Source organism: Cololabis saira, chromosome 17 (assembly GCF_033807715.1).
Source record: "Cololabis saira isolate AMF1-May2022 chromosome 17, fColSai1.1, whole genome shotgun sequence".
Taxonomy (NCBI): Eukaryota; Metazoa; Chordata; class Actinopteri; order Beloniformes; family Belonidae; genus Cololabis; species Cololabis saira.
The window spans coordinates 20,896,078-20,906,962 of record NC_084603.1 but is presented as its reverse complement, the minus strand read 5'-3'; the positions used below and the strand labels follow the sequence as shown (position 1 = coordinate 20,906,962).

At 37.4% G+C, this 10,885-nt stretch overlaps 1 protein-coding gene across 1 annotated transcript; it reads right to left on the bottom strand.

Moving 5' to 3' along the window:
• Positions 1 to 87: 87 nt before the first annotated feature.
• On the bottom strand, positions 88 to 6,502 carry cuedc2 (CUE domain containing 2). The gene is made up of 9 exons (XM_061745634.1): positions 6,367 to 6,502; positions 5,732 to 5,848; positions 4,030 to 4,173; positions 3,844 to 3,905; positions 3,550 to 3,680; positions 3,280 to 3,447; positions 3,111 to 3,175; positions 2,969 to 3,029; positions 88 to 2,888 (listed from the first exon to the last, which is right to left on the bottom strand). Exons 2-9 carry the CDS (start codon positions 5,803 to 5,805, stop codon positions 2,742 to 2,744), a joined length of 852 nt encoding a protein of 283 aa, XP_061601618.1. The 5' UTR covers positions 5,806 to 5,848; positions 6,367 to 6,502; the 3' UTR covers positions 88 to 2,741.
• Between the last annotated feature and the right edge of the window lie 4,383 nt (positions 6,503 to 10,885).

Sequence of the window (10,885 nt, the reverse complement as noted above, 5' to 3'; positions counted from 1 at the left end):
TAGTTTTGTATTTAATGTGAGTAAATAAGGACAAAAGATAATGTAGTCTACAAAAATGAGTATTTACTATAAATTGTGCATTTGCAGTTCTTAGTTCCAAATTCAAATGTGAACACCTTTAGGGAGTCCATTCTATAAGCAACAAAACAATCTATACCAATTAAAGATAACGTTGTAGCTGATTAACATCTACTTATTTAACTGTATCAACAAGTTTGGAAAACAAAATCACACCACCAAGTTAAGACAATTTCCTATTACCTGCTTCCACTGGATCTAGATCAGAACAGGTATTTTATTGGAGAAACTCTGACCAACTTGTTTATCCGAATATATAATATACAACAATATATAGGAATACAATCATATTAAAGTTGAACAAATGCAGACACAAGTAAAGCAAAATTCACAACTCAAATAACACAAGAGTTTGAGTAAACCACTTTGGTAATATGCACAAACTTAAATTTTTAACTTGACTCGAGTCCTCATTCTTGAAACTATTTTAGCTGCCAAACAGTTGGGAGCTGTCCATGTCAGAATTTCCATTTTATAGCTCTAAATGCTTTAGATGAGTGATGCATTATGATCTTCTTCATACAAGCTTTGACATTGTCACGTGAGCAACAAAGTTTTCTATAATGACGATAAGTGCACCTCATAATCATGTCAGTTATACATCCAGTGCTCCTTGAGGGCCCAAAAATCAAAGCCACTCGTTCCAGCTGCTCAGCCTTTATTAATATATATCATAAATAACCAGTACTCGAGTTGTAAAAAAAAAATCAGGGGGGATGGTGGATTTTATCATATGGGGACAGATAATTTGTGCTGATTACAAATAATATAATATATTACAAATAATAGCACTGACCAAAACACCTGCAGAAATACTGCAGGAATGACATAGCAGCAGTTAAATGCAGCCTTCTGTAAGCTTTAAATATCCACTGGCTTTACATCAAATACAACAAAACACAATAAAAAACAGTTTTCTGAACTTATCAATATGACTCTGTCCTTCACAGGATAAGTAAAATGGATCACTGCAAAAATTCAAAATCTTAACAAGAATATTTGTCTTATTTCTAGTTAAAATGTCTCATTTTAGTAAAAAAATTTCATTACACTTTAAACAAGACTCATCACTGGAAAAAACAACAATTTTCACCTGTTTCAAGTAGATTTTCACTTAAAATAAGTAGAAAAATCTGCCACTGGAACAAGATGTTATTGCTCGTAATGAGAAGATAAATCTTGTCCCACTGGCAGATTTTTCTACTTATTTCAAGTGAAAATTTACTTGAAACAGGTAAAAATAGTCAAATAAGTTATTTTTCTGGTGTAATTTTTCTGGTGATGACTCTAAATGTTGAAATAGCAGTAAAACCACATTCATTGATGAAATGACATAAGGGATGGAAAGGGGGGATGGCAGTTTTACAGGGGGGATGATTTTGACTGTTTTTATTTCAGGGGGGGATGCCATCCCCCCTCATCCCCCCTCAACTCGAGTACTGTGTATAACTGACCTGACTAGTAATGAGATATTCCGTCAGTTTTTTCATAATTTTGTTCTCAATCATTTCTCAGATTCAAGGATCTGTTCATCTGCAATGTTCAATTAAACATAGAATTTAAGTGATCTATAACTTATTTACATTTTACAACATCCCAACATTTTTGTAAACATTTTTCCCCATGGAGATATTAAAAATCTAAACATCTATATCAAAAATAAACATGATTCAGAGGGAACTGTTTCAAATGGAGTCCTCCAGGAGAACAGTTTTTTTTTTAGGGGATGAGAGAACCTCCGTTTAATGTGAAAGACATGGTAAGTTCATAATATGCACACTTGCTGAAAATTTACATTTGCTGTGCAACAAAATTAGGTATTTATTTACTATTCATTAGTCTTCACATTGTAGGAAAATTAGCAACCTTTCCCTTGCACAGGCTAAACTTGATCATAGGTGTCCTATTTAAACTATCCTGTCATTTTCTGAATGTGTTGAGCCATAATTATAATGTATTTTTCCTATTTATCTTATTGAGTAATATCAATAAAAACCAATGTAAAATTGGACATAAGGAAACATTTCCTTTATTTACTGGAAAGGAACAGAACCATAAGCAATGAGGACTTCCTCTCCCTTGTAGTAATTTTGTAGCACAGCAGATTGTGTTAAAATTCTGGTTTTAACATTTTCACAGTACTACAACCCTATATTTTATAAACTGAATATAATATGCAATTGGCACTTTGAGATATATGGTTTAAGGGTGGGAAAAATCCAAATGAGTAATATCCAGAAGAAAGTCGAAAAGCACCACTAGAACCTATTTACAAACAAGAATACAGATTCATTTACCGTACACAGTGATGTCACAACTATGATTTTCTTTAAAAAGAAAAGAAAAAAAAAATCTAAATTCAACATCAGACCGGCTGAGGTGGCAAAAAATTTGAGTTAGGCTGTTCCACAAAAAATAACAAATTACAATATCCTGCAAAAACATCACACATTTGAAAAGCTCCTCAAGTAAACAGTAATGCAACAAACACAAATTTTAACCAAGGCATATAATGGTAACTGTTTCAAAGTAAGCCACCAACACACTGATAATGTGGAACATTACTTGGGAAAATATACCAGGATTTAGGCTAAACAAGGTTAATAAATAAATTAGTGTAAACAAAGTTGTCATTAGCTGCTCTTTCAGTGTTGTGCTCATCATCAATGGAACCTGTACTTTCGTGCCGGCTTGAGATTGACATACGTTTTCTTCATGTCCTCAGTTTCATTTGTCTTTACAAGCTGATACCGCTCCCCTTTTGTGGTTACAACCTGGTTACCATGGTAACGAACTAACTTTTTGGGAGCCTGCAGAAAAACAGATTATGCAAAAATGTTTTTGAAAGGAACATATGCGACGTGTTAAATGGTAAATAAACAACTCTTACTTCTTTGGGGGCAACAGGTCGGTGTGTTTTTTTATCTTCCTCCCTGTCCACATGCATGTACCTATGGAAGTGGGAGATGGTGATTATCCCGAAAGTAAGGGTAGTTGTGCTGAGCAACAATGACATTTGTTATCTTACTCACTTCTCAAGGATACTCTCTTTAAGTTTGTGGTCTGCCAGTGAGGAAATACTCTTCCCATGGTTTACCTGACAACACAGAGGCACCAACCCAGTTTGTTAACTTAACACAAGTTAGGCAGAGGTTAAGACGCAACACAGCAGGGATATTTTGGAGTGTTACTGAAACTCACATTAAGAGGTGTGGGGCTGAGCTGGACATCACCCTCTATGATCAGGCGTACTGCTTCCTCCATATCTCCTTTGGCAATACACAATGCACTGCGAGCTTCTGACAAACTACATTTGGGAAACATCTCCAGCAGGTGCTGCTCCTGGGAGTCCCATTCAGATACTGGTTCCTGGACAGAGACACATCTATAGTCATCAGCTGTGATTGATTTAACAATACCAACAGATCAGACATGGTGAAAAAATGTGCTCATGTGTCCTGCTTAAATAACCTTGGCAGTGGCGCCCTCTGTCGGCGGTTTAAGGCACTGCAGTTCTGCCGGTGGAGGCTGGCTGGGCAGGGTGTCCAGTTTTGATGAAACATCTTCTGTCCTCACCTTAGGTATGCCATTTTCTTCATCAGCTGATTAACATTAACACAAAATACAAGTAATGATTGAGCTGACGGTCCTTTATCTAAAAGGGTCACACTTTAAGCAACTCTGAAAATGAAAACTAAATAAATAAGCCAGTTTCAAAAAGACAATAAATGTACACAAGGAAAGGAGAAAAAAAAATATCACTACCTGTGGTCCGAGCACTGGCTAGTTTTGAAGCCAAATTGAACATCATTTCACAAACTTTGACACTAGAAAGGTGGGGGGACAACAAAAAAAGTTTTTACTAACAAATGACAGTAATCTTCTCAGTATGCTTTTCAGGTTTTTCTCATTATTTATCCCGGCAGAAAGAAAGCATGGCTATTTGTTTACCTGTCAATTTCAGCAAATCCAGGAATGTAAGCTTCCAGCATTTCTGCAAAGACCTCCACATCAAAGTTCTCCTCAACACTCTGCTGGGAGCCAAGGTCCTCCAAAACTCCAGTGATGTAAGACAGAAGAACATCATCCAATGTACTAAATGTTTTTTTGGGAAAAAAAAGAAAAAATATTTTAAATTCAGAATCAGGTTTATTGGCCAAGTTTGAACATGCCAGACAGGGAATTTGACTTTGGGTATTTCGCTCACTGTACAGTAAATAGACAAATGACAACTCTTATTAAAATATATACAATTTAAAAAAAAAAGTGAAAGGTGCAGCAGTATGAGGTAGACATGGTTATTGAAAGGTGCATTATTACAGCATATTATTGAGGTTATTATTATTGCACAGCGATTGATTCCTCTGAGACTCTCATTGTCTTTAAAGATTGGATAGAAACTTAAAGTCAGTGAAATCCTCCAGTTCTCAAAATCTTAACTCCAATAGTTTTCTCTCTCATTTTTTTATTTTGCAAATAAACTTGAGAGAATGGGTGACTAATGAGACCCAGAACTACCAAAAACTAGCAATGTGATTTTTTTGGGGGGGTTGAATCTAGTTATAGGCAAGGCAAGTTTAGTTATATATCACAATTCAACACAAGGTAATTCAAAGTGCTTTACATTGACATTAAAAGCGGTAAGACATAATTAGACAGTAAATAACAAATAAGATTGAATAAAATTATGAATAAGATGATAAGAAAAGAAGTAAAATAATAAAAAGCATAAGCTGTTAAAAATAAGGGCAGTAGAGTCCAGCAGGTAAGTATTTAATTTAGCAGTACGCTTCAGTAAACAGTAATGTTTTTAGTCCTGATTTAAAGGAGCTGACAGTTGGAGCAGACCTCAGGTCTACAGGAAGTTTGTTCCACCGGTGAGGAGCAGAATAACTGAACGCTGCCCCACCTTGCTTGGTTCTGGTTCTTGGGAACCACAACAAACCAGATCCAGATGAACCTCAGGGGTCTGGGAGCTTCATAGGAACTAACAGATCAACCATGTATTTTGGTCCAAGACCATTCAGGTCTTTGTAGACCAGCAGTAAGATTTTAAACTCTATCCTTTGACTCACTGGAAGCCAGTGTAGCGATTTCATGACCGGTGTAATATGGTCCAGTTTCCTTGAATTTGTAAGGACTCCCGCGGCAGATTCTGGATCAGCTGCAGCTGCCTGATTGATTTCTTGTTAAGGCCTGTAAAGATGCCATTGCAATAATCCAACCTACTGAAAATGAATGCATGAATAAGTTTTTCCATGTCTTGTTTAGACAGAATCCCCTTAATTCTAGCAATGTTTTTTAGGTGGTAATAGGCAGACTTAGTGATAAACTTTAGATGGCTGTTGAAGTTCAGGTCTGAGTCAATAATTACACCAAGATTTCTGGCTTGATTTGTACTGTCAATGACATGGAGCCAAGGTGAGCGCTGATCTTTTCCCTTTCATTTTTAGGAACAAAAATGATCATCTCTGTCTTTTCTGCATTTAGCTGGAGAAAATTCTGGCACATCCACTCATTGATTTGGTGAGGAGTTATAGGATTTTACAGTGTTATATAACACTGTTATATTCCCATATGGGAATCTATTTCTTTGTTTTTTGCTGAAAGGTTATCATGTACCGACTACCTGTCAGAGATGAGGACATCCTACCTGAGGTCTGCGTCGGGGATGTAAGTCTGGATGAATTCGTGCAGCGCACTGTGGATGATCTGGTGGAGGCCCATGGCGCTGTCCTCTGAACCAGGGGGGGAATACACGGTCAGGAAGCTGCAGGGAGGCACGGCAGTTATAAAAGGCAGCAGTGACTGCAAACTTTAAATAACCAACCCGACCAGTTGTTCAGCAACCACGTAAGACCTACATGGAGACGTTACAAAAGACATTACGAAAGGTTGTGTAAGATTGCAAATCAGATACTACATTCATCTTAAATAAAAATAAATAACCCTCACAAACATAGTGGAAGAATACCAAAACAGTATCCTCCTGGTCATTATAATATAATCTATTGTTGTCCAGCACTAGCACAACACAGAGCTAGCATCACAGCTAAACACCACAATCTTAAGCTTAAAAGGTGTGCATATTGTCCAAAATAAGTTATATTTATATTTCATGCACCGTTATGTATTATCGATGCCCTGTGATCCTAGTGGTTACCCGTAGCTTAAACAATAAGAGAATAAAGGTTGAACTAGCATCGCTAGCTCGAAGAGACTACACACAACCTGAGGGACCGCGGTTACCACGGCAACGGTTTCATCCGACTGACCATTACAACCTACCGTGCGAAGAATTATGGATACATGAAGCTAAAATACCCCCTGGACGTGAGAGGGGAGGCTGCTCGCTGCTAGGGTTGTTCAGATTGGATGATGCCCGTTAGCCCGCAGAATTTGAAGCGTTTTCACGTCATTTCCTCCTCAGCGCAGGCACATGCAGAGGTGGGGGCATGGGGGCATGGGGGCTTATCCATATCCATGTAGACATTGATAGCAGATGTGTATTTTGTAAACATGACGAAGAGACCATCATACATTTGTTTTATGAATGTGAACATACTTTAAGTTTCTGGAAAAAATTTGAAGAATTTTTTGACATACAAACTAATAATGTAATTAAATTAGAAGCTAAATGGCCTATATCTTATACTATATTACAAAAAACAAAATTACAAAATTCAACAACTGGTCAACTTAATGATTCTTGTTACTAAGTTTCACATTCATAAGGCAAAATTCTCAAAATCCTGTCCATCCTTAGTTCCCTTTAAAGTTGATTTCAAAATGTATTTTGAGACAGTTAATGACAAAAAACGTAATACCACTCTCAACCTCATAAAATAAATGTTTACGGATATCTGAATGTATTGCCTTCCTTTTATTATTTAGTGTAATTGTTAATGTCACGAACTACTTGCACTTTATTGTAGCTTCATTTTTTGGACTATAATTATGCCTATGTAGGCTATGTTTGTGTTTTATACATGGATGTATTAATAAAACGGTTTTATATTATTGAATGATGTCTGCCATTTATTTTAATGTTATTGTGTTTTCTGGAATTGAAAGAAAGTTTCATACAAAAAAAAAAAAGCAGAGGTGGGGGGGCTCAAGCCCCGCCCCCTCTGCTCAGATGCCCAAAGAGTGCAAGAGTGCCTTCTGTCAAAGGCCTTTCTTTTTTCAAAGGCCTTTAAAAAAAAAAAGATTTCCATTTTCAAGTGTGGACCTATCGTGCCACTCATTCACTAATATCATATAACAATTAATAATAATTCAGCTAAATAAAATGATATGATGAACATCCCCCTCCTTGACATGCACCTGGCAGGCCCTCGTCACGTGACCTGCCCCGCACTTTGCAGGTCTGCAGGAGATTGACTGTTCATCTGAGGATATATTTTCATTTACCGTTTGCAGCAGTAGCATTATGTGCACATAGTGTGTGTGTGTTGTCGTTGTTGTTTTTGTTGTAGTAGTAGGGCACTTCACGAAGTTCACTTAGTCAAGTGCCTTACTACAACAACAACAATGCTTTGCAGCTGCGTTACATGTGCTGTATATTCCTGTCAGTAATTAGTAGCCATTATCTCGCTGACAGAGAGAGGGATAGAAATGCAGCTGCTCGTCTCTCTGGGTCTTTTTGCCCACCGTTTTAGAGATCATGTGGTCATTTTAATTTAAAGTAATTTAAATTAAGTTGCAATCCCCCACTTGGCTGCATGTATGTATGTATGTGTGTGCGTGGGCGCATGTTTTATGTGCATCAGATTTTTATTTTACTTATCAGGATATTTAATTGTGCAGTAAGGAGAGGAGGTTGAGAGAGAGGGAAAAGGAGTGGAGTGAGGTGCTAAAGGCCATGCATCCATCACCAGCTGGATAACAACGAGCACAGCAGGTAGCACATGGACCAGTTATTTATGTTGATTCAGATCTGTAATGTTTCGATTAGTTTTAGTATTAGTTTTAGTTTGTTATTATAATAGGGGGTATTTGTCGTGGGTAAGGTTTAAGAAGTTCAGAGCAGGTAATACAATACAAAACACAACAGTGTTTTGTATTGTAATGTGACAAAGTAACAAATGTAACAAAGTTATTGTCGGAAAGTGTTAAAGTCGTGTTCCATGTGTCCCTTTTTTAAATTTTAGCACCTGCCCATCATAAGGTCTCCTCACGTCCCTGCCTCAGAGTGAACTGACGGACTGGCCTGGTTGATGCTGCAGGGGCCAAAGAGTTGGTTTGATCCTCATCCAGAGAGAGGACAACGATAAAACAAGTATACGGTAGATAAACACGAGAGCAACATCAAGAACGTAATAAATAGAAATAACATTTCATCGTCATCATCATCATCAAGCACATCAGAATCAGAATCAGAAACGTGTTTATTTGGCCAAGTCAGGCCAAACAAGACAGGGAATTTGACTCGGTTATTTTCGCACACTGTACAGTAAATAGACAAATGACAGCTCTTATTAACATATATACAATTTAAAAAAAGGTGAAAAGTGCAGCAGTATGAGGTAGACATGGTTATTGAAAGGTGCATTGTTACAGCATATGATTGTGGTTATTAGCCTATTATTATTATTATTATTGCACAATGATTGATTACTCTGAGACTCTATGAGTATTGAGAGTTCATCAGAGCATCAGCTTGGGGGAAGAAACTGTCTCTGAGTCTGGAGGTTTTAGCGTACAGAGCTCTGTAGCGCCGTCCAGAGAGGAGGAGTTCAACCAGACTGTGTCCTGGGTGTGAGGGGTCTGCAGAGATGTGACCTGCCCGTTTCCTGGTCCTGGACCGGTACAGGTCCTGGATAGATGGGAGGTTAGTCTCAATTATCCTCTCTGCAGACCTAATTGTCCGTTGCAGTCTGTGCCTGTCTAGTTTAGTGGCCGATCCAAATCAGACAGTGATGCAAGTGCAGAGAACAGACTGTATGATGGCAGAGTAGAAGGTGATCAGCAGCTGCTGTGGCAGCTTAAACTTCCTGAGCTGACGAACCTAGGAAGTACAACCTCTGATGAGCTTCTTCCAGACAGAGTTGATGTGGGTGGTTGCCTTCAGGTCCCGAGAGATCAGGATCCCAGGAACCTGAAGGAGTCTGTGGTGGAGACAGTGCTGTTGAGGATGGTGAGGGGGGGCCGCGTACTTCAGGAGCTTCACAGAAGAGTCCCCTGAGGTGCAGTCGTTGGTGTAGAGGGAGAAGAGCAGTGGCGAGAGGATGCACCCCTGGGGGGCACCCAGGGGTGATGAACGCTACAACGATAAAACAAGAGAGAAAGGTAGTTAAACACAAGAGATACAACAACAACGTAATAAACAGAAATAACATATCATCATCAAGCACATCAGTGGACGAAGCAAAACGTAACAATTGGAAAAAAAAAAAAAAAAAAAAAAAAAGCCCAAATACAACATTTAACCTTACAGATAAGGAGGTTGAAAGTTCTCAGATCCAAAACTAAATTTGTATCAACATTGATGTCATATAAATGTCTTTTAAAAATATTCCTTTGAGATTCCCATTTCCTTTTCCACCCCACTGGTGCACCAGCAGAGTCAACCAGACAAGACAATTGGAAAGCAAAGTGTTATTAGTCTAAAATGCGGTCTTGTTAATTTTTTTTGGAATAGATTCTGTTTTGTTGTGGTTTGTAAAATGTAGTTGAACTGCTTTTAATTCTTTTTTTTTTTTTTTTTTTTTTTTTTTTTTTTTACAAATGTACAGCAACAAAGAGATGATAAGAACAAATTAGACACTAAATGATGAAACATCATAATGCTACCATGAAAGGACACTCAGTATGAGACAACGAAAAAAAGAACACAAAAAGATACAGAGTGGTCATAAAGACACAAAGCAAGTAATTTAAACCTAAACATCCCCAAAGAGAGACAAAGATGACTACTATGAGACACAAATGAACTTAGAGAGGTAGGAGTAGGCTAGTCATATGCAATACGAAATGACTAAACTAAAAGACAAAACACATCAACAAATTTGAAAAATGTATAAAAAAGCATGAACACAATGACACATTACGGATAGAAATAGCTCAAAATATCCTGAGTTTAAATAGATTTGTCATGACAGGTTCTCGTGGTCATTTTGAATTTGATGCTTTTCCTAACTACTTATGGTATAAAACTTTTTTTCTTACCCTTTTCCTCCCTTTTTTAGCCTTTTGGTTTATTTTTGCTTTACTTGGATTTTCATTTTTTGTTGCATTTTTGTGTGCGTTCAGTTACATATTCTTCAATATTTTTTTTATATTTGCTTCTCGTTCTATATTTCGTTTCTCAATATCAGGGACTTTGCTTGATAAGCCTTAGCTTGATACAGTGCTTCAACAAGACAATGATCCAAAACATAAAGCAAAATCTACAATGGAATGGTTCACAAAAAAACATATCCAGGTGTTAGAATGGCCAAGTCAAAGTCCAGACCTGAATAAAAATCGAGAATTTGTGGAAATAACTGAAAACTGCTGTTCACAAACACTCTCCATCCAACCTCACTGAGCTAGAGCTGTTTTGCAAGGAGGAATGGGCAAAAATGTCAGTCTCTCGATGTGCAAAACTGATAGAGACATACCCCAAGCGACTTACAGCTGTAATCGCTGCAAAAGGTGGCGCTACAAAGTATTAATATATAAATAATAATTTGGGGAATAATAATAATAATTTAATAATTTTGCATGCCCACTTTTTCAGTTTTTTATTTGTTAAAAAAGTTTGAAATATCCAATGGATTTCGTTCCACTTCATGATTATGTCCCACTTGTTGATTCTTCACAA

Coding starts and splice junctions, on each gene's coding strand:
- cuedc2 (XM_061745634.1), bottom strand. CDS start 5,805: ATGGGCCTCCACCAGATCATCCACAGTGCGCTGCACGAATTCATCCAG. Junction 3,906..4,029: donor GGATTTGCTGAAATTGACAG/GTAAACAAATAG, acceptor CCACCTTTCTAG/TGTCAAAGTTTGTGAAATGA. Junction 3,448..3,549: donor CAGAGGGCGCCACTGCCAAG/GTTATTTAAGCA, acceptor GTCTCTGTCCAG/GAACCAGTATCTGAATGGGA.